Below are 27797 nucleotides of genomic sequence, written 5' to 3'. Positions count from 1 at the left end.
CACGGAAAAGAAGTAAAGCAGAAGGCTTCACTTACGTCCAAATAAGTCAGGTCAGGAGTCAAAAGAAAGCAAAAAGAAAGGGTATCCCATAGAAGTCTATGGGAGGAAAGCAGCAAAGACAAAATCTTTCCAAACAGCGGCTATACCCGAGATATTTGTGAAATAGAGTTCAGAGAAGTAAACCCTCCAAGCACTTAGTGGAGGGCTACAAGTATTAGTGCTAGAAGACATGATTCAGAAGGTTATGTTTTGCAGTTCTCTGATGAAGTAGAATAGATCTAACAACAATCAAAGTGCAGGAAAGGAAAAATACCACTTAGGAGGAAAAGGCATCATGAAATATATCTGCTCCAGCACTGCATTACCGTAAGAGAAACATGGAAGAAAATGTTATGACCAGATGCTTTTTAAAACGCACATACAAATGCTGCAAAATTGAAACATATTTTGAAACCATAGAGTAGTACCAAATCATTGCTAAATTTTTGCAAAGAATACCAGGTCCCTTGCAACCAATTTTGGGGTGACTAACCTGACAACCCAGCTTTTGCCAGCATCCTCTCCAGGCACTGGAAGAAAGAGCAAATGAAAATCAGTATTGAATGCAGCCTAAGAGAAGCAAGTTCACAAGCTTCAGTAGGGGGGTTCTATGTTAATATTTGCCCCGTTAGGAGTACAAATTGCACGAGGAGACATTTCTTGAGTTGGGGATTATCCCTATGCTACGCTGGCAATAAGTCCCATAGAAAGTTTTTATTTTTTTAATTGTATGTGATTTATTAAAACCTTTACAAAATCATCAATTCTCATAAAATTACATTTCAAATATCCATTAATTCATTACATTCAGTTACAATGTTCTACTTTCATGACTGGTTCTAGACAGTTCATATGAATATATATGCTTCATAACAGTTAATACATATAAAAAAGAATTACGCAAAATGTAAAATTTCCACAGATCTATAATTGTGAATCCATCTCAATTAAAAATCGAGTTTAGGCTATTCTAAGTGAATTGTTTACAGACCCACATAAGCCTTGCCCAAAATAAATGTAAGGAAAATTAACTTTCTGTTGCATAGTCTAAACCAAATATTTTTATCCTTGTACACCTAAAATAGGGACAGTTTAAGTGTTTTATGGTTTCAAGTTCTGAAGGGTTAGTACAGAATCGACAATGTATATTCATACGGTAGCCTTAAAGGCTGCCCAATGTTTACAGCATTCTGTGGTTACAAAATGATGAAATTGAAATCTCATGTAAAGTGCAAATGCATTGTTACAGGTGAATTGGATTATGTACGGGCATACTTGATCCCTTTTCCTCAGGAAACATGCATATTCTTTATGAAGGCTATACATTTCCATTGACTATATAGTATTTATCCAATCAAGAGTAAATAGTTTCTTGCTAAAACTCGCTGGACAATATATTAATTTGTGGTCAGTAGAGCTTTCATTCTTTGCCCATACTCCTTTACGGACTTAGGGGAAGATTACTTCATCATAATACTCAAATCCTCGTATAGAGACTTTCAAGGTGGATCTAAGATTTTGGAGTAGTTTAGTAGTTGCCTCCAGCGAAACATTGAAGATTATTGCATTCAGCGGAGATCCAGAGAACCCAAGTACTTCTTTCCATACACGCCCCTGAAGACAGTTAAGGTAGTCAGCCAATTCCATTAAAAATGTGTCAAGGCCATAGAGTAGGATCGGTTCAACCTTAAGAATTAATAGTTCAATAATGGTAACAGTGAATATTTACAGACCTTACCAAAAAGACATTTCATTTGGGATATCAAAGGTTGAAGTTTGATGAGTAAGGCCTCTTTCCACATAACCGTAGATGAGTTGCATTAGTTGTATCCCAAATTATTAATTCCAATTACAGCCTCCAAAGGATTCAATCTAATGTATTCAGGAAGCAGATGACACACAGCTAGGTACATCAGCTGCACATAGTAAAGAAAATGACTCGGGAGAAAGACAGAGGAACACATAGCTTTAAGTTGAGCAATGGATGGGGCACGTTGGGGGAACTGCAATACAGTGCCTTTTAAATAGAGGCAGAGATGGTGCAGAGTAAGGTGACTAAAATACAGTGCCCTTTCCCTCTGATCAGATGTCTACCATGATGCAGAAACGTTCACCTTTGAGAAGTGATAACTAAGGAGAAAGAAAGTCAGAGGGTGCTCACCATCTAACAATAGATGGTCAGATAAGCAGCGAGACAGAGCTTTTTGACCCAGTTGATTGGTACCAGACCTCATGGCTTTTTGAAACATGCAGTACTCTCACAATGTTTGTGCGTACCTCTTTCACAGAGATTGTCTCTTCCACCAAGATCTCCAGCTCCGGTCCTGCCTGCACATCATTCCCCAAGACAAAATATAGGAAGAGCTACAAAAGAACACAACATGTCACATAACAATCTGGTACATCAGGTGACAGCAGAACAAAAAAGGAGATTGTAAAGTCTAGATACACAACAACATTATGATTATTTTTAGGGTAAGAAAATACCAAAGAAGTTATCTCTACACCTACCATGCAAAGATACAAAAATAAAAACTTTCAAAAGGGGTCAGACAAATAGACACATGTTCCGAGGGAAAAATGGCAGTACAGGTGACAGTGACAACATTCAAGAATGTTAAATAAAATACAAGAACGTACTTGGTGCAGTGTAATGTAATTTGTGTTCAGGACATCCCCAGGGACAAATAGAATTTTCCAAGACCCAATGATGTTAGAAGAGCCTCGACCACCTATTATACAAAACTCCAATATCCAACAGCGACCTACCCTGTTGCTTTAAATGGAACCACCAACATTACTCCCTGGAGACAAGACTCTGAGCACCAGTCAGAAGGGAAGGAAAAAACACCCTGGCACTTCTATTATGCACAAATACTACCTAAGCCTTACTCAGCACGAACAGCAGAGTGGAAACAACCACTCCCGTTCAGCAGCACAGCATGCCCATACAAACCACTTACAGGGCCTTAAAATCATCCCACTGGAAATGCCAACATGAAATTCCCACAGGAAAAGGCAATCTAGGATACTCCAAACATTTCCCAGGCTTAAACCACTTAATTTGTAAAGAAAGTGTCAGGTCAGGGAGAGACCGGAAGAGGATGCTCAGCAAACAAACACCAAAAGTATAAGCATTAATTCAGTATGACCACCAGCCCTTTTCCAGCCCTCACCCTGAATTCTGAATTACTATGCCACACTCTCAATCATATCACTGCAGAGAACCACCTGCCCAACCGGGGCTAATGAGAGCATAGGCACTGGGCTGTGCAGTTCATAAGAAGCTTTGCCTCCTCAGTCTAGGGCAAAAGAAGCAGGAGTGCAGGTGTATGCTGGAGAGCAGACACCAGAGCTAGCTGACACAAGGGGAGCCAATGAGACTTTATGGTCCAAGGAGCACCATATCCCTTGCAGAGTGGGAGAACAGAGAGATACAGACTAGGGTGGCGAACAAGACCATGTGGGGATGGCGGGGGGGAGAGAGAGAGATAGAGAGAGAGAGAGAGAGGGGGGAGAGAGAGAGGGGGACAAGAGAGAGAGGGGGAAGAAAGAGAGAGAGGGAGAAGAGAGAGAAAGGGGGGAGAAGAGAGAGAGAGAGGGGGGAAGAGAGAGAGAGACAGAGAGACAGACAAGGGGTGGGACAAAAAGGCCATCAGATCATAGAAAACAATCAAGCAGGGTCCCAAATGTTAACACCACTAAAATCACAATCATTTTAGTCCTCTAGCCATAGTATTTGGAAAATACAAAACACACATCTCACAGTCATTTTATGGCCTCAAAGGGTGTGGGGGGACATTGCTAAAACACAGTCAATGGCAACCAAAAGACAAGATACTTTCAGTCAGATAGCACCAGGCTATTACGCTTCAGGGAAAAATAGATGGGGGCACTGTTAGAAGTTACATTGAAATCAAGTATTTATATTGGCAGAAATGGACAAGACTTCCAAAATACATAATCAAATCACAGGTGCAAGCAAACATTCTATTATTTGCCCTAAGACTCACTGGAGGAACCAAACTGGATGAAGGAAACCCTGGCCAGAAGCAGATTAGCACATCCAAAGTCACTTTGAAAGGGTTTTAGGTGCATAAATGTTCCCCATAGAAGTCCTTAGGATCAAGTCAATAGGCAAATCTGTGTGCATGGTGATAGAGAAATTACTTACCATAATTTTCTGCCACCATGCTTTGGCCTTCGATCAGTTTTGCCTCGATGCCTCAGTTGTCTACTCTGGATGGAACGTTCGGCGTACATATAGTGTGTCCCTATACCCCCTGTATCTCAGTTCCCTCTCCTCCTCCCCACCCAGCTCAGCCACTGCAGAGGAAAACCAATGGTATGGCCAACCAGCCGAAAGTGAAAACAAAATGAAAACCCCAAATGGGATTTCTTTTATTTTTGGGGGGAAAACACGGACCGTAGAAGGAATGCAGGACTCAACCAAAAGCGGTCAATAGCACCTAAAACCATAGCTCACCATTTTACCTCCCAAGAGAAAGACAACCGCTGACCACAAACACTTTCATAGCGGGATTGGATGGGAGGGGTGATGGGGAATCTGGGGAAGAAGAATCCATACAAAAAACATTAGTAATTTCTCCTTCAATGGATTGCCTTTCTCCCACAGATTCCTCATCAGATAGACTCCCCAAGCAGTACTTGCATTGGAGGCGTGAGGAAAGTAGTCACAGAAGAAGATTCTGCAGAACCACCCTTCCAAAATGAGCGTCGCCCCCACGAGCTGCGCCCAGGCTGTATTACTTCGTAAAGGTGTGTAGCGAGGACCATGTTGTTGCCCGGCAAATGTCCTCACTGGTACTCCTCTTTGCAGCACTGTAGAAGTTGATGATCCTTTGATGGAATGGGCTCTGATGCCGGAGGCAACTCTTTCCCCACATCATGATAAGACTGAGATGCACAGCGTGATTCACTGTGAAATGGTCTGTTTTGAAACAACTCAGCCTTTCCTAGCCACTGAAGGCGGCAAATAATTGGTCCACCTTCCTGAATTCTGCCGTTCTGGCAACATAAAAACGTAATGCCCTCTTCGGGTCTAGCCTGTGATATTGCTCCTCCTCAGAGTAGTACAGAGGCAGGTAAAAAAGAGGAAGGTCAAAGGCCTAAGACAAGTGAAATTCCGACAACTTTGGACCGGAATCTTTAGAGAAACCTTTTCTTGGAAGAAACAAAGGAAAGGTGGCTTGCACGCTAACCTGTCTGGCCGATGTGATGGTCACTAGAAAGGCCTCTTTTCAAGGTGAACAACCGCAAAGAACAAGAATGTTGCGGCTCAAACTGAGCACCATAAGAAACGTGAGAACTAAATTAAGGTCCCAGTCTGGAACGACAAAAGTAGTAAGCAGAAACATATTCATAAGACCCTTCAAGAATTGGGCCATAACCGGGAATGTGATGAAAGACCCCAGGTCCGGAGACCGTTTAAGCACAAAGCCTTCAAGTATCCATTGACTGTGGGGACCTAGGGTCTGACGAGGCCAGCAACAGAAGAACTCCATCACTGTAGTGGTGGGTCAAGGAATAGGGTAAATCTCGCATTCCCTGCACCAAGCCTCAAATCTTCTCCATCTGCACTCATAGAGCAATCTTGTTGACTATCTTTGTGCAGCCAGCAACACCTCGAGTACCTCCTCAGAGAGGTCCCAGTCATCAGATCTCATCTTCTCAAGAGCCATGAATGTAGGTTGAAGAATTCCGGGTTTGGATGGAGCACCCAACCTTCCGATTGGGATAGCAGATCCGGCCGACAAAGGAATCGCAAAGGTGGGCAGATGGTCAAGTCTAGAAGGTCCGAGTACCATGTCCTCCTCGCCCAATCCGGGGCGATCAAGTTCAGGGTTGCTCGAAACCTCCTCAACCTCCTGAGAACCTACAGAATGACAAGAATCAGAGGGAAGGCTTAGTGGAGGGTGAAAGTCCAGCCCACTAGAAACTCATCCCCAAGCACGCCGTTCGCTGGGAATTCCCGCGAGCAAAACTGTCTGCATTTCCTGTTGGACTCTGTGGCCAACCATTCCACTGCTGGCATACCCTATAGAGAGAAGACCTCTTCCAGGAGTTCCTGGCAACCCTCGCACTGGTGGGAGACCGTGCTCGGCTTGGTCAGAGCATCCGACAAACCGTTCTCTGTCCCCGCCAGATGGACTGCCGAGAACAAGAACGCATGCCACCATGCTAGTTCAGGTAGTGCATGACCATCACGTTGTTCATCAAAACCAGGACATGCCTCCCCTTCAGAGAGGGTGCAAATGCCTTCAGGGCAACCTGACGGCTCGCAAATCTGGTCTGTTTATGTGACACCTGGTCTCCATCGCTGACAAAAGGGTGCTCACATGCAAGCCCTAGTTTATGCTGCTGGTCCCCCAAGAGGAGTCAATCACAGACCTAGACAGCCTGAGAACGTTCCGCAAAGTGCTGAAGTACTGGGACCACTGACCCCACAGGAGCCATTGCAGAGACCGCATCCGCAGTTTGGCCTCTGGCACCAGAAAAATACAGGAAGCCATGAGACCTAAGAGGCGGAGGAAGGAAGCCGCTGGTAAGGTGGTGTGGTTCTGGAAGAGTTAGACCATCTGTCCGACTCTGGGTACTCTCTCATCGGGAGGAAGAGACTTCCCCCACCTGAGTGTCTAGGACTGCTCTGATGAACTGGGGCCTCAGTGCTGATGCTGTGTGGGACTTCAGCAATTTCAGGGAGAAGCCCAGCCGTTGGAGAAGCGAACAGGTTCTCTCGAGATGGGACAAAACCTGCTCCGTTGACCTTCCCCAGATCAGCCAGTCGTCCAGGTATGGAAACACATGTATGCCGGATCTCGGGAGGTGGGCTCCAACAAACGCTATGAGCTTGGTGAAGACCCTCAGAGCAGAGGTGAACCCAAAAGGGAGCACCTTGAATTGGTAGTGCTTGTCCCCTAGGAGGAATCTCAGGAACTTCCTCTGCTTCTGATGGATTCGCACATGAAAGTATGCGTCCTGGAGATCCATCGACACTAGGCAGTCTTGCAACTTGAGAGCATGGAGAATTTCGAACAACGTCACCATCTTGACCATGTCTTTCCTCAGGTACTTGTTCAAGACCCTGAGGTCCAAGATGGGATAGAGTCCTGCCCTCTTCTTGGGTACAGGGAATACTGGTAATACCAGCCCAATCCTCTCTGCTAGGGAAATACCTCTTCCACGGCACCCTTCAAAAGCAGGGCTCGCAGATTTTCCTGGAGCTCCTGTTCTGGTTGTTGAGGAGGTGATGGCAGACAGACCGGTGGCCTCTAAGAAAGGCAGACAGTAACCCCACCACAGAAGCTGAAGAGCCCAGGCGTCAGGTTAATCTCTGGCAATTGGGTCCAGTGCTCGGCTATCCTTCCTCCAACCGGGGAATCGTGGGGGTAGAAATCCAAGCAGCTTTGAGGGTGGAGCCGTTGCTGCTGCTGTCCTCTAGAGAGCCTTCTGCCCCTTCCGGAACGTGAGAAATGCCTCTGCCCCTACTTGGCTTGCAGGAGCTGAGCTTTCCTGCCATAGGGGACATAGCGCCTGTAGCCTCTACCCCACCCCCTTGATGAAAATCTAAAGGCAGGTTTGGCCGCCTGTTGCACAGCTAGGCCCAAAGACTAGCTTGCACTCTTTGATTTATGCAAAGAATCATTGGCCCTGGAGCTGAAAAGATTCTCACAATAGCAATGTTAAGAAGTTTATTTTGGACATTCAGTGAGAATCCTTAAGTATGGAGTTAAGCCTGCTTTCTGAGCACTGTGGCCAATCCCATCAATCTGCAAAGACTGCTGGGCCATCTCCTTGCCGTCTACCAAATGTTGGAAGCTTTCCTGCATTTCATCCACAATCCAAAAGAATATTTGGTGAAACCACAAGAGGCATTGACCGCCTTCAAGGCCATGCTGCCTGATGAGATTTACTTTGCCATGGTGTCAACCTTTTCCCCCTATCACTTGGGAAACTGGATGTAGATGTGGCTGGCATGGTAGACACAGACTGCCTGAACCACTAACTCCTCTGGAGTTAGGTAGGCAGAGATATACCAGGGGTCTCCCCTTGCCGGCCTGTACTTTTTGGAAAATTCAAAGTTGACTGGGGGTGTGGTACAAGGTCTCTGCCAAAAGGTGGTGATAGGGTCGGCGATAGCTGCGATGAAAGGCATGGACCTTTCAGTAGCAGTACCCTCATCAAGTATGCCCGTTAACTCATAGCCTGAAACAGGCCTAGCTGTAGCACCTCACCCCAGGGTATCCTCCACCCTGTCCACCAAAGCTCTGTATTTGGCAGTATTGTGGCCATATGGGTGGGCTTGCTGCGTTTCCATGTCTCTGGGCTTGTCGAGCCCACTGGGGTCGTGAAGACCTTGAGCGAGTGCCACCAGATCTGTGAGGTATGTAGGGTCGAAGCTGCTCTGATCGTCATTAGCGGTGGTCTGGGATGGCTTTGCAGTCGGCACAGACAGGTTTTCTGGTGCCAAGGGTGCTCGGAAAGGACTGGCACCCGAGGTGCGCTGGCAAGTACCTTGCTTTGCACAGAGACAGATGGCTCTACTGATGGCGTCGCAATGGCTTTTGCTCTGGGGCCAGGGTCACCGGGCGATGCTGGAGCTACCGAGGCCTGCTGCATTGAGAGCTTGTCCATACCCACTGCTGCCTCGTGAAACATGGCTAACATTTGGGTTTTTAAGTCATCCTACTCTGCTCTTTATGTCACCCCTGCCGATGACTTACTGCAGTTACTTGAAGAATCCGACTGGCACAAGCATCAGTGACGTAATTTCCTCTTGTGTGAGGAGGAAGCAGACAAATGGCATCTCTTTCTACCTTTTTTCCGATGCCAGTCTTTCTTTCCTGGAGTCAGCCCCTCCGTGTTGGCTTCCGACGACCGAAATGTCGACACGCCAAGGATTTTGAGCGAGGACGGCCTACCGCGAGCTTCGCCGCCCATTCCCTGAGGGATTTCGGATCCATCTTGCCACAAGAACTACAGCCCTCGGTGTCTGGGCCAGTACTGAGACACCACACACAGATGTTGTGCAGGTCCGTAACTGACATTTTGGCACTGCATCGCTTAAATCCAGAGACTGAGTGCGGACAAGGCTTGATTCGCGCTGAACAAGAACGAAAACGTCAAGACAAAATCAAAGTAAAGCAGTGTTCCTCAAGCTGCGTGCATAAAAAAGGAACTGTGGTATAGGGGCGTAGTGACGCTGTATATGTACGATGACCGACGACTGAGGCATTGAGGCAAGACGGATCAACGGCTGAGTCAAGGTGCACTACACCCCCCTGTCGAAGAATTTTCAGAGCAGCTGATGCTGGAATGGATATCTGATGAGGAATCTGCGTGAGAACGGAAATCCATTGAAAAGGAGGAGTCACAGTTCTGTCCCAGAGGTGCGGTCCGAGGGGAAAAAGAACCAGCGGAGACCACAACAGACCAAAAAGAAGAGCTCTATAGGTTAGCTCAGAACAAGCAGCCCATGGAGCAGGATAAGCCCCAACGGAATTCAATCGGCAAATGTGGTTGAGACACTCCTGCGAAACTTCTCGGCTACGCGGATGCCTGGGGGTAAGTCTTGTGAATAACCCACCACTCTTGGGCACAGAGGTAAGTAGACAAAGTCCTATGTAGTGACTCTGGGGCCAGTGCCTAGACAAAACAGTAATGGAAAAATACATTTCCTACATTGCCCCTCAGAAACAGAAATAAAACCCAGACCAGGAGCGGAATTAGGGGCTGGGGAGAAGGAAGACTTGGCAAAACCCAGTCCTCTCATTTTAGCCAGAGAATACACCTGAAAACCTGTCTCTAGGCCCAAACATCGAAATTGCATGGGCCTTGGAAGGTCTATCTCTCCCATAATGCCCTTTACTCCCAACCAAAAAACCCTGATCAGGGAAATTATTCCTTCAAGGACAGGACAGGGAGGCCAAAGTGTTAGGGAGAATTCTCTGTTAAGGCTAATTTCCCAAACCTAGTGAGTCCCCCAGCAGCTTTGCTGGAATTTTGGGGTTTATTTTTTTTCTCCTGCTAAGGGTGAGACTCTTTTACTCCCACTCTTAGACATGATTTGAGATATCCTTTGACTTTGAATGTGTTTGATGGGCTATGGGGTCTTTTACTCCATAGGGCTTCATGTGTTTTTGGTATGTGTGTTACACAGCACCCTCCGTGCCATAACACAGGGGTGCCATAGTGACCCCCAAACATAGACTCCGTACCCTGGGACTGATTACTGTCTCCCAGGGCATGTAAAGTCACCATTGGCTTTACTAGTCCTAAATTGTGAACAGAACCAGTACAAACCATCATATTGTGTGCGTACTGGTAGGGGCAATTCGATTGCCCCTGGGTCTGTTGTTCGAGGGGGCACTGTCCAGTCCCCCCTGAGCGAATTCTGGCTGGTGGCAGTGGATAGTACATTTTATATTCAACCGCAAATATATTCCTATGGGATTTTCCCATTGTTCGAGGCTAATACTTTTTTACATAGTCTCAAACATAGCGCCGGTTTATTTATTTAATATCAATTCACCAGTTGGTATTTTTTGCCAGAACTCCGTTCCAAAATGGCGTTTGTGTTCGCTTCTGTGACTCCAACCCAAGTCGAGGCCTTTGTTCCACTTTTTGGCGGGCTTCTCCACAGAAGCCTCCAAAAGTGGTGCCACTCTGTCTGGGTACCACAGGGGGTTTGGGAAGGGGTTTAGGCACCCTGGACTGAGTTGCCTCGGCAACTCAAGTCACACACTTGTGTGATTGGCCCAGTGGTGAGCCGCCCGGCTCACCACTTAGCATGTTTGAGTGACAGCTAGGACTGATGAATGGGGGTTTTCTGCATAAAAGCAGGGCTTTGGGGACTGGGACTTCAGACGTCGCCACAGGACCAAAGAATCCGAAGAGGGAGAAGCTGAGCCGACCTGCAACGACGACACCACCGGTGGAGCCCTGCTGAACCGACTCACCACTTCTTCCAACGACAGAGGAGATCTTCATCCCGAAGAGTCTTCTTCCTTTGACTGGTGGGGATACCCAGTTTGCCCGCCTTTTCACCTTCCCGGATATCTCGTGGCCGCCTTGCCTGTGCCAAGCACCCCGGCAACCGGAATACCACATTTTTCCAGTACCGCGAAGAAAAGGGTAGTACCTTTTTACCTGAGAACTCCGCGGCTGGTTTCCTCCCTGGCAGTGCAACGACCTTCAGCTTTCCTCCACGTCGAGACCATCTCTTCCTCTGGACGACACCGTGACTTGCACCTGCTGCCAGGAACAACTGCCCCCGCTGGAGGATTCTCTCCACTTTCAAGGTACTGTGTCCGCCTGGCCTCCCTCGCAACGGTCTGTGTGGGGTGTCTCGTAAATCCTCAATTTACCACTTGGGTTGGCCCTAGGCTGGCTAACTGAACTTTTCTGAGCTGAACTGATTCCTTTTGAAACTCTCTGCAAGACTTTACAAGCCTTTTAAACTGTGTGATCTTGGGCGCATTGGTGTTCTAATCTCTCCAAGAGGGAGCCTGGCCTCTGAACCTTTTGCTTACAAGTAGACTTTGACTTTCCTGCCTTGCTGAGTGCTTCTAAAGTATTGTGTTGTGTGCTGTTTCTAATTTCTGCCTTTTCCCTCCCTTTTTCTTAAGTTATTGGAGTGCCATCTTTAGTTAAGCGCTCACCTCTGTCTGGAAATAAGTGGTGTTAACTAAGACTTGTCTAATGAGGAATAAGGGATGTATATATATTAATAGTGACTGTGTTTTTGAACTTGCTTACAATAATAGTGCTAGAGTGTTTCTAAGTGTGTCTTTAAATAAATAATTATATACTTGATACCAAAAGCTCTGGTCAGTGTTTGCTTGTGCTACTGTATTTTGGTACCTATCTTGTATACTCTATATACTGTCTAACTCTTCTTGAGAGAAGTCTGGCTGCTCAGCCACAGCTACCAGGTAAATCTGGGTGGTACAGACTGCTACCAATTGGGTTTACTGCCAACACCTTTAGTCTTAAGCCTTTTGCAGTGGTCCCTAAGGGAACTGCACATGTTTCTGCCTAACACAAAGTAAAACTATTCAAGGACAGGGATACCATGAGGGAAACCTGAACACCCATAGAGCCCCTAATACATTTGCCTCCCAACAGCAACACAGCAGGATATCCTCCACACAAGCATCTTGTTCAGCTTTCCATGCACAAAGTCTCACAAGGGCCACTAGCCTCCTTTTAGAGTCAGCCCAACCCTCTCTGCCTCAAACTAACTATCAGAAAGTGAGAGAGCACAGCCAATGCCAACTCACACAATCTTAAGGCTATCAGCCCTAATTCCAATTAGGGGGGGGGGGGTATGTAGCTATATAAGCCAAGCAGCCCAGTTCAGTGTGGTAGTTGGTAAGACCAGTCAGCTCGTGTTTGGAGAAGGCTGGAGAGGGAAGATTTCCAGAGAGGAGAGGTGCTGCACAGACTTTGGAGAATGAAAACGGGAGAGTGCTACAGAGGGGAGCTGGAGAAATGGCAGTCAGAGAGAGAAGTTGATCTCTAAAAAACACAAGAAAGTACTAAGAACTTAAGCGGGCAGTATTAAAAGCATGAATTAATTGGAAGTTAGTGGTAGTAAAAGACGAAAGGAGGGAGGAAGCAAAACTAGGAGTAGAGTGAGGAGTGAGAAGGGGAAGAACCCCAAGTGGAGAGTGGGAAGGAGAGGGAATTAAGACCCGGGGCAGGAAGAGGGGGGCAGCAACAGGCCAAGGTGGCAGTAAGGAGACAGCAGAAAAACATCATGTGGGGGTAGACGAGATGAGAAGGCTGATGTCCAGGGGTTGATGAGCATTGGAAGAGAATGAAGACAGCAACAGAGAGATGAGATCAGAATTTTATTAAAATATTGAGAAGAGAGGCAGAAGCAGGCAAGTCAGGTCGAAGTAGGAGGTCCTGGTGGGCCAAGTTAGTCCCTGGGCAGGTCTAACAGGTGGGAGGAGGTTCCAGCTAGGATCAGGGAGCCTAGTGACAGCGCAGTGGGAATAATAGAGTCAGGAAGGAAGCTAGTAGGGATCCTTTTGCCTCTCTCCATGCTCACCCCAACCTGATGGCTAAGAGACCCCCACAAAGGTCTTGCAGAACATCAAGGACAGGTTTAGTTTTGGGTTACAGGATCCTGGAAAGCCCACACCGACGCTCAGAGGAGCAGATGAAGGGTTTGCTACATACTGGAAGAGGAGTGTGGTAACTCCGCTGGGACTTTGGAACTGTGACGGGTTAAGACTCAAAAGCTTGGCCACTTATCCTGACACTGGGAAAACCATCACATAGAGACATTTTGGAAGGAGGTAAGCCTACATTTTGTTATTTCTTTAGTGAAGATCCTAATTATATCTACGTTGGCCCACCCCTGTACACAGTCCCTAATACAATTGTTGAACTTTAAGCATCTGGTCTTGGCAAACTTCTTGGTTCCAAATGTCCAGTTTGTGACAGTATCCATGGTGTTGGTTCCTGGAACGTTGGTTCCAGGAAAGCAAAACAACCTGGTGAGTAAAACGCTTTTCCAATTGTGTTTTTTTCTTGATCTGAAGGGCCAGGGACTTTCACCCCAGACCAACGATGACAGAAAAGAAGAGCAAGTGCCCTCCCTAGGAGTGGGACCCTCAAGCCAGAAACAAAAGCAGCAATGAGGAAGAATCCAAAAAGGCAGACGAGCCCGGCAAAGCAGGTCCCAGCGGCTCGAGAAACAAAGGAGGGTAGCCCAGGGACAGAAAAGTGTTCCCATAACAAAGACTATGGTGGAGGGGACCAAGGATGGTTCTAATGATCAGACGAGGAGGGTTGATGTGGTATCAACCCCCTTGCAGGCAAAGGCAGCCACCTACGCCAAGGTAGTAAGGTCACAAGGTAAAGTGGGAAGCTGGCCCGCAGAAGAATGGCAGAGGCCCAGAGAGATTGAGCAACAACCAAAAGTCCCAACCTAAGATCAGCCCAGGACACAGGGTCTGGCCAGTCCTTAAAATGCAGCATCGTCAGGAATCCTCCAGCAGGTAAGTAAACTGCCTTCCAGGAAAACGTGGTGAGGTCTGTGTGTAAGCACAGTCTCTCCCCTAATAATGCACACTGTCAGATGGTCGGGGAAACAAACAACTGACACCAGAATAAGCTTTAAAGGTTGTATTAAACATAGGTAACGCATAAGACTATTGTATGGAAAGTGGTTCAGGATGGCCGTAACTAAGATACTTGGGAATCCTAGTCCTTGAATTTAGGATTATGAACAAAGTACAGCAAACAAAAAGGCATTCAGAAAGTTCCAAAAGGAAAGTCTCTGGTTTAGGTAACTAGCATTCAGTCTTGTAAACTTGTTCTGTGGACAACAAGGCCTTCCTGAATCTCTCGGGATTTAGGGGTTTCTCCCTTTACCAAGTGTCCCAAAAGTCCTACCCTTTAATGGAGCACTCCTCTCCTCTGTTACTTTTTCCCTTCTTCTGGGGCCAAGAGGCTCTCCTTCTTTGTCTTTTACTCAGGATATTCTCACTAGTCTGCATCTAGGGATATGATGCCCTTCTGACTCTGCCAGGGATATAGTGCCCTGCTCACTCTCTTCACTGTGGCACACTCCTCTTCTAGGTTCACTGGGCTCTCCTCTTCTGGCATACATCCCTTATTTTAGGGCCAAAGTCACTCGCTCTCTCTACTTTCCACCTCTCTTCTTTCTTTTGATATGAAGAGGCTCCCCTCTTCCAACTGGAGTCCACTCCTCTTCTGGGGTCCCAGGGGCTCACCTCTTCCTAACTGGAGCATAACCATCTTCTGAGATTCAGGGGGGGTGCTCTTCACTTCACTTGAGCAGACTGCCCTTGCAGCAGTTTGTAAGGGTCTCAAAGTTCGAAAACAACCGAGGAAAGTTCTTAGCAGACCCTCTCTCAGCCACCTAATGGTAAGTCCAGGGGAGGTTTTTTGAACTCCACAGATCATGGCCAGACAAGGGAGAGGTCGGGTAAACATTATCGAGGTTGGAAGATGGGTGTAAGGAACAGGAATTTGTATTCACCCCCTTTACTCACTCAGAGACCACAGAGAAGTTCCTGAAATCGCTGACCCCCCCCCCCTTTTCCGTGCCTTGGTTTCGATGTAGGAAGGCCAGAGGTCTCAGGAGCACAGGTCACTTTTGGTGTCAGGTTCAAGGTCTGCTCTGGATACTGGACACATTTGCTGGGCTGAATAAAAGACCAGCATTCCCGCAGCGACCCAAAAGGACCCCACGACAAGATGCAGCAGTGATCAGCAACGGCCACTGAAGAAATGGCAGAAGTCACCCCTCATGACAGAAGCAAAGAAACTGGTCATGCTGGGCCCCGCACATGTTGGGGGGCTGAAACTGCAGGGTGGGTCTTCCGGTTTCTTAAATTGACGATCTGTGGAGTCCCAAGACTCAACTTGGGATGATGCAGTAAGGTAACCCAGAGAAAAGCTGGTCAGCCACACGATTGTTACAGGGAGACATTCAAAGGATTCCAAGGGTCCAGGTTTCAAAGCATCGATGAAGGCCTTCAGGAGTGCAGCAAAGGAGCAGGGATTCACCGGGAGGACTGAAGAAAGGCATGATGGCTGGCTTCAAACGACAAGTTCCAGGTCTTCAGCAGGATGATGCTCGTAGTATGGTTATTGGCACCAATGATAATCTGTTAAACGACTGAAGGAGGAGTCCTTTTATCCAGGATTCGAGCTGGAGTCGCCCGAGAGTCCAGCAATGGTAAGGAACTGCACAATTCAAACTAGCAGGGGCTGTCCATACCTGCACAGCCTTTGGCCCCCATCTGCACAGCAACAGAAACACTTCAGCAGAGAGTTGGACTTGGACCACATAGTCCCAACCCCAACTTCCAGCCACAAACACATCGCTGCTTTGCCCGGGAAAGCTGGAGCTTTCCATGGGAAAGGGCGTACCATGTATTGCAAAGTCAGCCCTGAGAGGGTAGGAAGAAGGCCAAACAACAAAATGTTGAAAGGTCAGGCTAGAATCTCATGACACAGCCATTTTAGAGTACATCCTACTCTATTTGGCATTAAGCGGTAAAATGCAAAAGTACATGAGGCAATAAAAACAAAAACGGTATAAAGTTTCCGCTGTCACCAACCCATCCAAGACACGTTAGTAACCACAAAGTTACAAATAACAAAGTTATATGGACACTAAGTGTCTCTTCAGCACTTCACAGTAAGTAAAAAGGCTTTTTTTGCCTCCAATAGTCAGAACATGTCAACAACAGCAACATGTTGGGGTGTCTATAGAGGGAAATCAGAAAAAAAGATAAGCTTTCATAAAAGGGATTAAGGGGGGGCTCTTCTCTCCCTTACTGGAGCAGAGCTTAATTTTGGTATTCAGGGGGCTCTTCGCCCCCTCAAACCCTACTCCAGCAAACCCCTCTTCTGGGGTTCAAGAGAGGAGGTCTCTTCAACCCCTCAGTGGAGCAAACCCCTTTTATGCGGTTCTTGGAGCTTCTCTGACTGGAGAACAACCCTCCAATAGAGATCAGAGGGGGCTTTCTATCCCCTGCTGGAGCACACCCCTCTCCTTCGCGGTTCAGGGAAAACCCTGCCTCTTCTCATTGGAGCACACTCCTCTTCTGAGCTCAAGGGGATTGCTTGCTCTGTTGATCTCCAGCTTCCTCAGCTAACTCCTCTCTCATCAGCTCCCAGCCTAAATGGCACTGCCTGTATTTCTAAGCCTGTGTCATATCACTGTTCTCCAACTTGCTTAGGCAAACTTTTTAACTTATGGGGGTAATAAAGTTCCTATTCCAAGCCAGGGGATGCAAGTCTAAAAAAAGGTTTCCTGCCATCATGGATTTCTTTCAGTTGGCTTCCAAGTGCTTGAGCTGGTGGTGTTTGCTCTAGCCTTGCCTGCTGACTATCCCCCTGAGCAAAAGTAAATTATGTGGGTTTCTGATGTAAAAAGGTGTATCACAATTGACAGGTAAATGTCTAGTAAGTTCCCACCTGTGCAAAAACATTGTTCCTTTGTTGAGGGAGAAAGTTTGGTTTTTCCCTTTGAGGAGCTGCACCATTTGACTAATAGGTCTTTCTGGATGTGCTAGTGTTTCCACATATCTGCTAGCATATCTTTCCCTGAAAGACCCTCAGATCTTGAAACAAGATGCATCTTGGGAGATGTAGTCCTGAATACTACGGGGCTAAAAACAAAGTGCTACACAGCCAGCCAATCTGGTTGCTCTCTAAATCGGACTCTCACCTCAGAACACTACAGACCACCCCCATTGGATGTGATAGGACTGCCCAAGGCCAGGAAACGGCCTACACAAGTTTAAATCATTATAAAGGAGGCATGGCTGGACTCACCAACAGTATTATTTAAATAGATTGGTACCCAATGGCTACTGCAAGGGTGCAGGCGTAAGGCTCTGACACAATTGTGGCATGTTTCTGTGTATAAACATTTATCAACTAATAATGGGTTGGGAAAATGCCACTCTGTGCCTAAAGCTAAGAGGGGTTTGCCTGCCTCAAAGAAAACTCATTTGTTAGGAATTCCGAAATTAAGAAGGCTGTCACTGTTGTGTCCAAAAACCTTCTGTCCCCAGTGCCAATTCTCTAAACCAACTGAGCAAGGATGATCTCTTCTTAAAGTAACAAGTGGTCTATGTGTTTTCAACCAAGAGAAAAGTTCCCAGTATGTCTGGTAATAAAAAGTGAAGAAATAAACAATGTTTATAAATATAAGATTCCCATGCCAGGGTTGTGCTCCCTTCCCCGAAACCTCTTCTCAATTTCATTCCTTTTGGGCTCTTGAGCCCCGTTTATCCTCTTAGGCAAATGTAACTGGGCAATTCACAGGGATATGTTGTATGGCTTCACAATTCTTTATGTTGTCAACTTGATACAGTTAGTTATAAAATGTAGGACACCGTTTCATCAATTCTTGGGTCCTTGACCCTTTCAATCTCTAACATTGATGCAGGTCCCAGACTACCAATATAGCTTAGTTCACTCTCCTGTCAAGCTAATATCCTCACGTGACTCATGTGTTTGTTATCACATCCGTTTGGCTCTCCTGCCAAACAAAGGATTCCTTTCTCTTGGGGTTTCTCAGGGTCCCCAGGACTCTATTCTTTATTTGTATTTAGTTTAAAAAAATAAAAAAAATCCTTTACAAAGTCAGTACCATACATAGTAAAAAGAAAATGATGCACAAAGTAAAAGACATTCACAAAGCAATCAATAACATATTAGTTACCTTAAAACATTGTCAAAAAGAAATATTTCAAATACATCAAGCCGTCAAATTCAGTCTTAATAAAACCTGCCACCGATAAACTTTATGTTACCGAATTTATATTAATACATCTTTTCCAAAAATAGTCACATTTTAATGAGACCAGTCGATAGTTCTGATGACATAACTTTAAAAAGTATTTCATCCTACATTTATTTAGGATCGCAACTCTAAAACCAAATGTCTTGCCGTTTCCATAAGACCCTTATTACAATACCTACAACTAATCTCCTGCTCAGTAATAATTTGTCTCCTAAATAAGATTTATTTTGATATAAGTAGGTTCCATCTCAATCGAAGTAAAATCATTCTGTAATAATTATTTGGAAACTGCACCACAATCATAGATGGGGTTCCCCGACTTCTATGGTCACATAAAGGTCACTCGAAGAAGACTGCGAATGGAGTAAGTCGGTGGTACACACCCAATCATAATCAAAGATTTCTTTACTTTATCCGGGTTGGCTAACAAAGTAGCCCTATCCATCGCCAGATTCTCAGGGATTGCAAAGCACCTTGCTTCCAACTGACAGAGAAAAATCACTATTCTTCATACCATGCAATTGTTTTCCAAGTTGCTCATAAAGGGAGCATGCAATCAGGGCAATCCGTTTCGAGAATAGCGAAGGTAACTGCCATTGCACTCACAACCCCAGAGAAATAGTCCCCAATTCAAATCTAATTGCTGCTAATGGAAGAGCATTTGGTACTTTCAGGACTTAGCACCTTAATTCCACTTCAGTGAGATCCAGAACTTTAAAGATGGATTCAATCACCAATTCCAGACCATAGATTCGTTTTGGGACAATCTTATCTTCAAAAATATTTAAGACAGGTTTAATCGTCAGTACAGCATAGGCTGTAGCTGTACGGACTATACAAACGGAAGAATTAAAACACTTCTGAAAGCTTATGCTCTGCTGTTATATACTTTCAATAGGATGTTGATTTTTGATCCAAACCAACTAGACTAATAAGTTGTGCTATTAACCAACAGGGCAGAGCGCTGATATTCCAAGACCCAGCCCCGCTCCTTTTTGGTTTTCACTTACTTCCCAATAAGACTGTCTCCAGTGGCTGGTGAGCACCAGAGAGCATGCAGAGGGAAGGAAGCTCCTTTAACAAGTGGCGTGGGCAGCAGTGAGCCAAAAGAAGCAGATTGCCGGGTCAGAAGGAGCCATTGAAGCAGAGTACCTGGGACCAGCAAGGGAATCAGATGTGCAAGCCTCACTCAGTGAATTCACTAGCTGGCAGTGACCCCGTAGCGCTCCGAAACCGCTTGCATGCTCGATACAAGCAATTGCAGAGTAGAAAACATTTGCGTGTGAGCTAAAGTGAAGACGTAGGCAATTTTGATTACCAAACTATCGGAAGTATTTTCAAAGCAAATGACTGCCTTTAAGCATGCAGGTTTATCGAGAACCCAGCAACAAGAGTGGCCAATACTATTAAAACCTAATGCAGACAACCATTACCCAAGCCAAAATAAAGCAAATGAATGGCAAATTAAAACCAACAGATTTCGTCAAAAGCAGGAGGGGACCAAAAGAAATTCCAAGAGTTGTAAAGTTTATTGCCCATATTTGAAGCAGCATATGACACAAGCTGGTATAAAAAATACACACTGACAAAGTCAAGGAAGAAGCACAATAAAACCATAGCCTTGTAATTGTGTAGTTGTTTACGCAGTGGGGAAACAAAAGTGGTATTCTTTTTGTGTACAACGTGCTTTTACCTGCTGAAACAAAGCTTTTATCTTGTTTGGGACAAGCCTCGACTGCGGCTCTTGCAGGACTCGAGCGTGGCCGTGAGGAGGCGGGCCTGTGCTTATCACGTGAATCGTCACGTGACCAATCCCATCTACAAAGCACCCTGCAATCTGCCCAAGCGGCGCATTCTTTGTGTGTACAACGTGCTTTTACCTGCTGAAACAAAGCTTTTATCTTGTTTGGGACAAGCCTGCACTGCGAGCTGCTATCAGGCTCTTGCAGGGACTCGAGCGTGGCCGTGAGGAGGCGGGGCCTGTGCTTGTCACGTGAATCGTCACGTGACCAATCCCATCTACAAAGCACCCTGCCATCTGCCCGAGCGGCGCATTCTTTGTGTGTACAACGTGCTTTTACCTGCTGAAACAAAGCTTTTATCTTGTTTGGGACAAGCCTGCACTGCGAGCTGCTATCAGGCTCTTGCAGGGACTCAAGCGTGGCCGTGAGGAGGCGGGGCCTGTGCTTGTCACGTGAATCGTCACGTGACCAATCCCATCTACAAAGCACCCTGCCATCCACCCTTGCGGCGTTAAGCACGGTGGAGACAAGCCCGCTGGCTGTTGAGCGGCTGTTTGGCGCTGGGGCTCATTCAGACGGGAGACTGCGGAGGTGTTACCTCTTTGATCCCTTCCGGACTTTTATCAATAATAAGAGCCGTGAGTGACTGACTTGTGTAAGACATTTAACCAGCACTTTATTTCCTGTAAATTAATATGGTAGCTCGTAAATTCACATTGAAAACCGGTATGCCTGCAAACATGGTGGTCCAGGAGAACACGGTAGCCGGTCCATCTTTAAAGCAGACATTACATTTTGCAAGCACTACTGTCCTAAGCACCAACGTTCAAAATCTCTCTCGTCTGGGGTCGGTTGTCCATGCATGCATGAAACACTTTTAAATGATACAATGATTCTTGCGCCCCAGGTGGTACCGATGGTTCCCCCAATCACAACCACCTGCGCGGCTCAGGAATCACCACTTGAAGTGGCCGATACCATCTCTAAAGTGCACGATTCTAATGTTCCAGTTCAGCTAGAAGCTCTTCGCTCCCCCCCACATGTGGAGGCAAGTCATAGCGGTCCCAAAGGTTGTGCAGGTAAACATCCCACTGCAGAGGTTACTGACACAACTTTGGAGTCCACTTGTCTTGCAGGCGATTTATATGCTGATGTTAACCTACAATCATCTAGCCTTGATTCGATTAATCCAGTTGTTGACACAAATATTAGTAGCAATTTGCAGGGCACGCCCACCACACCACTCCCCATGAAACCCAAGCTGTGCTCAGTGGCTGCCCAAGTGCAACTACACCAAGCTTATGAGCAACTCTGCTTCACGGGTGAGGTTGATGATGATGCTTTAGAGTTCATGAATTTGTCCAATAACTCTTCCTGTACCGCATCTGATGTACTGTATATATGTTCAAATACAGGGGACCTAATACAGCTACAAGAAGATCTTACACATAATACTACCATTGTACCTGCTAAAAATCCCCTTCCTTCACAATGTACTTCCATTAATTCTCCAGCCTCAGTTATCCTGAACAAATCTCATACTGACATTGTAAACGAGTCATTATCCTTTATAGCGCCTACTCCTCATCGGACCAGATTTCGGGAAGTCGATAAGACATCAGAGTTCTTTATAGAACGAGCACAGGACAAGCGCTTTTCATTCCCGGAGGCCCCAGCACTGAATAACACTCTGAGTGCCATGAACACTGCCTTATTAACTATTGCAAAATTGTATGAAACCCTAGATAATAAGGTCACCTACCAATTCAATGCTCATAGAACAATATTTCAACAAGGATCTTCCGAGTGAAAACAAAAAATCCACACCTAACGCCCCAATAAATTCTATTACTCTAATGACCAGAGATTTTGCAACTCAGACACAGCTGACTAGGTCCCCCCAACCTGCACAAATATTGGTGGTTGAAAAAGATAACTTCATCGAATCAGCAGATGCCACCAATACCTATCTTTCTCTACCTCCCCAGATTAATATTGATGATACTATACAATCACCAAGTAAAATTGGTTCAACTTCAAATTCCCTCTTAAAGACACTGCTAATATTTTTTAATTATTTGCCCTAGCTGTTACCAATTCCTCATCTAAATCTTCTACCTCTCGCCGTTCAAGAAAAGAATGGAAAAGAATGAAAAAGGCTGTGCAACAAACAAATACATGTACAAAAGCCAGTGAGAATTTGCGAAAATTTATAAAAATTACACCTCGACTAGAAAAATCTATAGGCTCATCCACTCCTGAAGTTTTAACTAATGTGGTTCCCGTGATACCACCACATCAACCACTTGATGATCTTATAGCCCTAGCAAAACAGGCCAGTGCTACTCCTGTCACGCATCCATCCATGTTTCAAAATAAACCTGGACCTGGTTTGCTTATGCCACCCGATTCAAGAGTTCTGACAGGCACCATTCCATCTATGCCAGTAGATACCACTCTAAATCCAAGTGTACATGTTGAATCGGTCATCGCTCAGTTAAGAGAAGAAATTAGAGCTTCGATTAATGCCTATACTTTGCATTCTAATTTGACTTCACAATTGGCTCTTCCATCATGTATAGACAAAACACAAGGCATGAAAAATTCAATTATACAGTTACCCATGAGTCACAGTGAACAATTCCCCATCTTAAAGCTTGCTACTGCATGCTTATCCAATGACTCGCAGGCAGAATATGTGCAGCCTAATGGATTTGAGTCTGTAAAATCTGCACAAATGCAAGCAACCTCTGCACTAAATCCTACATCAATTAATGATTTGCATATAGAACCTGTTTCTCAATTTCCAACCCTAAAACAAGATTTAGGAGAATATATTAAATCCTCCATTGAGTCTTGTTTTGCAGAATTGAAGTCCAATAGTCAGGACTATAAATTAACTTCTGCTGCTCTAATCTCGAAAACAAATACGCTGCAACAGACCATTAAAATACCAAACGAACAAGTGACTCATGCTCGGGCAAAACCCATGCCGTGTGATATAAGTATGCAAAAGTCGATTGTGAGTCCTCAAAATTTGTGTTTGAATGTCAAATTGCAATTATACTCACTGAACATGAAATGTCGTGCAGCACCTTTTTCAATGTATGTACTTAATAGATTGAGTATATTGAACATCTGTGCTGACTTTGCGATTCTTAAAGACCTATCCACAACCGACATTGAATACATAGAGTTTGTCAATCAAGACGACCTGTCGGAAGACAAGATATATGTACGCTCAGGTCCAGCGTTTAATATGTTGTGGCAGGCGCAAATGTCATTATTTGATTTAGGATTTATATTGTCCCAAGACAGTAAACCAGTCGGCGATAAAATGGAGAAACTCCAAGTCCCGACGTATCAATCCAAACAAGACGCCATATCTCAAAATTCAAATTCTCATCACGCTTCCATAGTCAGGGGATCCCAAGAATATGTGAACCAATCATAACTAACTCTAAAACAAGATGTTGTCTCCTTGCTGTGCTGGAATACCAGAGGTCACACTCACTTCATAAACTCCACAGTAAGTGACCTGCCTCGATTTGATATTATAGCCTTGCCAGAAACATGGCTCATGACTGCTCTGATTTGTGCTTCGCATACAATTGTTTCGTCATTTGCGGTCAAAAAATCTATGGGACGCCCGTCTGGTGGCTTGTTGCTAGCAGTTAAGCATAATAGTGGTTTTCAAGTAATCCAGTATCCCTCCTCATCTCCATATTTCCAAGCAGTTAAATTAATACGGGGCATGGCAAGCCTAGCCATTGTCAATATCTATTGGAGTAGGCAGAATATAACGAATGAGTTGTTCTTCATGTACTTGACCCAACACTTGGACAAAATAATTGCTGACACTAGCATCGTGTGCTCTATCGTTCTTGGTGACTTAAATTTACATATTCTACCAACGATCAATAGTAGCTCTGGGCACGATGAGCAGGCCTGGTGCACTATTATGAAAGAAAGGGGGTATGTAATGGTAAACAATACTGTGGCCGGTGATGTCGTTGCCTGTGTAACCTGGTCTTCCGGCTCTCGGCAGGCAATTCTAGATTATATGGGAGTATAAAGTGGGGCGTCTGACGGATGATGTGTCAATGTGTACGGCTGAGTTGGTGGCGATTGCAATGGCGATTGAAAGGATATGCGAGTTGAGGTTTGAGAAAGTAGTGGTATTTTCAGATTCATTGAGTGGGTTGCAGGCGATTGTGGCAGGGGATGGTGATAGGAAGGATGTGATTTTGGATATCAGGAGAAAGATTGATTGGTGTGTGCGTGGGGGGGAGAGATCTGGAGTTGGCGTGGGTCCCCAGTCATAGCGGCATTCTGGGAAATGAGTTAGTGGATCTGGCGGCGGGTGAGGGTATGAGAAGGGAAGCGGTTGATGTAAGGTTGCCTTTGAGTGTGGATGAGATGAAGGCAGTGATGGTGAGGCGGGTCATGGATGAGTGGCAGGAGAAGTGGGTGAGTGGGGTGAAAGGCAGGTGGATGTTTGGTATTCGTGAGAAAGTGTCAGTAAAGGTGGATCCGGGAAGTCTAGAAAGGAGGAGGGGGGAGGAGGTGATGCTGAATCGATTGAGAATAGGGCATATGGGGCTGAATGACTGTCTGTTTAGAGTGCGGAAGCGAGAGTCGAGGGACTGTGCGGTGTGTGGAGTGTCTGAGACTGTGGAACATTTTCTGTTTAGGTGTGAGAGACATGCTGTAGAGAGAGAATTGATGAGGGTTCGATTGTCTGCACAGGGTGTGGCTGAGTTGAGTGGGAAGGCTTTGTTGGGAGGTGACGGGGTGAGTGGCAGGAGGAGGAGTAGTGTGTTGTTGGATTTTGTGAGGCAGACAGGGCGGTGGGAGGAATTGTGAGTTTTACGTGGGTTGAATGCTGAATGGTGGATAGGTGCACATCATCCAATTGGATGGGGAAGCCTGCGTGGGTCCGCCCAGGCCTACACTAATTTAAAGAAAAGAAGAAATGCCTACCTCAGGTACAGTCGATGAACGTGATCCCCTCGTTAGTGAGCGATCACAATAAACTCATCATGCACTTTAATTTTTCAGTGGGGCATCTTTTATCAGATCGAAACAGCTATCCACACCCTCTTAAAGTGAATAACAGCGGCACCCGTTTAAGTTGGAATCCAATGACGTTGAATCAGCTTAAACGGGATTTGGTCGATTCCCATAGACCTCTTTCCGTTGAAGATTCTCAGTGCTATTCACTACGATGCAAAGTTTCAGGCAAGTAAAAATGCCTGATTCCAGCTTCAGACATAAGCTCACGCACAGTTTTGATGCTGAAATTCAGCAAAGAAAGGCACAGCTAAGGCAAGCCATACGTAACTTAAGGGATGATCCAGCCGTTACCATATCAGCATCAAAGATATTTCTGAAAGCCAGATATAGACAATGGCTGAAAGGTCTCAAGTGTTTGCGGTATCAAGAGGATGGAGAGAATATGCTGAGGCAAATGCTAACTAAATCTACCAGTGGCATTTGGCATTGCCTAAACACAGCCACCCATAGACTACAGTCTGCCGTGCTTACTTGTGCACTTCCAAGTGAACAATGGTCTAAATATTTTCCCACCATATATCGTTCTCCATTCTCAGGTCTCCCATTGGATTTTCGCAATATACACTTACCTCATGCCTTTAGCCTGGACCAGGTAGATATCTTAAGATGTATCAAAACTCTTAGCCGATCCAGAGCGGTTGGACCTGACGGCCTTCATAATGCCATGCTTAAAGATCACCCTCTTGAATGGGCCTCTATTCTACATGAAATTTTTCAACACACGTTTCATGTTGGAGAAATCCCCAAATCATGGAAGCGTTCTATTGTCTTGCCAATTTTCAAGAAGGGCGATAGGGCTGATCCTGCAGCTTATCGTCCCATCGCCCTTCTTATTGCCCAGGCAAGATTTTTGCACGTTTAATTTTGAGGCAATTCAATCTTTGGCTTGACACAAGTGATTCCCGTGATCCATTTCAAACAGAATTCTTACCTGGTTTAGCCACCGCCATCAATCTCATCACATTAAATTCCGTCATCCATCAGGCACGTCAACGATGTCAAGTGTTCTACATGGCTTTCGTTGACTTCCGCATTGCATTTGATGCAATTCCACGGGAGCTGATATACAAAAAACGTATAGACAGAGGCTGTCCTTCTTTAATTCTAAAATGGGTCATCCAGCTGCACACGGGTACCTCTATTCAGGTTAGACTAAATAGTGAAGGCTTATTGTCGGACCCAAACAGGGCTACATTTTGGCATCAGCGATATTCAATTTCTTTATTTCTGACATAAAACAAGTTTTTGCTTCACTTATTACAGACTCCCCGAAACTTAATATTCAAATCAGGCATTTATTATATGCCGATGAAACTCTGGACAGCTACACTGTGGAAAATTGTATAACTGTCAACATAGCGAAAACCAAGGTTATTCAATTCGGCGCAAGAAAACAAAGAGGTGCTAATCATCAATGGCCCTTACAATGCACAACACTGGAAGCTGTCCCATCCTATATATATCTAGGCACTTTTGTCACAAACAGGAATCGTAATGTTCATGATCATTATGTAAAACAAAAGGTCGCGACAGCTGTCTCACAGGCACGACTGATCAAAGCTAAATATTGCAAGTTCTCCTTGGTTCCAATAATTATTTACTATAAGCAGAAGTTTATTCCAGTTATAACCTATGGAGTGGGGGCTTCATTGAAGAAAACCTATATTTATTGGACTGCCATAGAGGGATGTTATTGGAAACGAGTCTTGCCCATACCACTCTCCTATCCTATGTGTATTGTGAGACACAAGTTGGGCCTAGTGTCCTTTTATGCCATTTGTAAATGGAAAATCTGTTCACTTTATAGGAAATGTGTCATGGCAGATAATAAATCGGGTCTAATTAAATTGATTGCAAAGTATCTCTTACACTCAATGGATGCATTTCCCCAGGGTTGGAGACAAAAAGCGCAGGAGATCAATACCGAGACCGGGTTTACAATAACAATGTTGGTAGAGAACCCGAACCGAGCAAAAATACGATTATGGGAGTACGATTGAATACAGACGCGACGTGCGTGCACCCATTATCAGGTTTTTGTAGATACTCCATTTAATCTCAAACGCTATGGTGCAATTGAAAGTTACTTAGTCTTGTTTCCCAGTCCTCGACTGCGTGATGATTTTCTTCGCTATCGATTGACTCTTTGGCCCACAGATGAGTTACTGTACAAATGCAAATTAATACCTGAAAATGAGCGCCTTTGTCGTTTTTGTAAGGTTTCTCCAGAAACGTTGAAACATCTGTGCTCAGTCTGCCCAGCGTTACTCATTCTAAGAATCAAGCATATGAAACCCTTGCTGATAGATCGTATAATTCTTACCAGTGACATATTGTGGGAACTGCTATTTCATACTAACAACCAGCCATTGAGATATGCAATATTGAATTTCTTGTACAGTTTGAAGTTGAAAGACAAAAGATCGATTCAGAGTAAATTATGATTGCATGCATTTCTTTCCTGTGATATTCTATTGCTTATCATTTTTTGTTCAATGAAGAGCTATTGTTGTTTCAAATTGCTAGTTTGTCTGACCAAGTTCAGTTGTTATTTTTATCATTTTATAGTTTCCCTTTTTTTCCCTTTCTTCTTATGTTTGTTATTCTGTTTGTTT

General features: G+C 45.2%; 1 protein-coding gene across 4 annotated transcripts in view; it reads right to left on the bottom strand.

The window, feature by feature from the left end:
* Nucleotides 1-27797, bottom strand: part of USP40 (ubiquitin specific peptidase 40) — a 2045603-nt gene that overhangs the window by 819809 nt on the left and 1197997 nt on the right. For all 4 annotated transcript variants that reach the window (XM_069616007.1, XM_069616010.1, XM_069616008.1 and 1 more), the window contains 2 exons: nt 2317-2403; nt 533-569 (listed from right to left, as the gene is read on the bottom strand). In XM_069616007.1, the coding sequence (XP_069472108.1) occupies nt 533-569; nt 2317-2403 (124 nt within the window). The remainder of the gene's footprint in view (nt 1-532; nt 570-2316; nt 2404-27797) is intronic.

This window comes from Ambystoma mexicanum, chromosome 9 (genome assembly GCF_040938575.1).
Source record: "Ambystoma mexicanum isolate Mex_15411 chromosome 9, UKY_AmexF1_1, whole genome shotgun sequence".
NCBI lineage: Eukaryota > Metazoa > Chordata > Amphibia > Caudata > Ambystomatidae > Ambystoma > Ambystoma mexicanum.
This window is presented reverse-complemented; position numbering and strand designations above follow the sequence as displayed.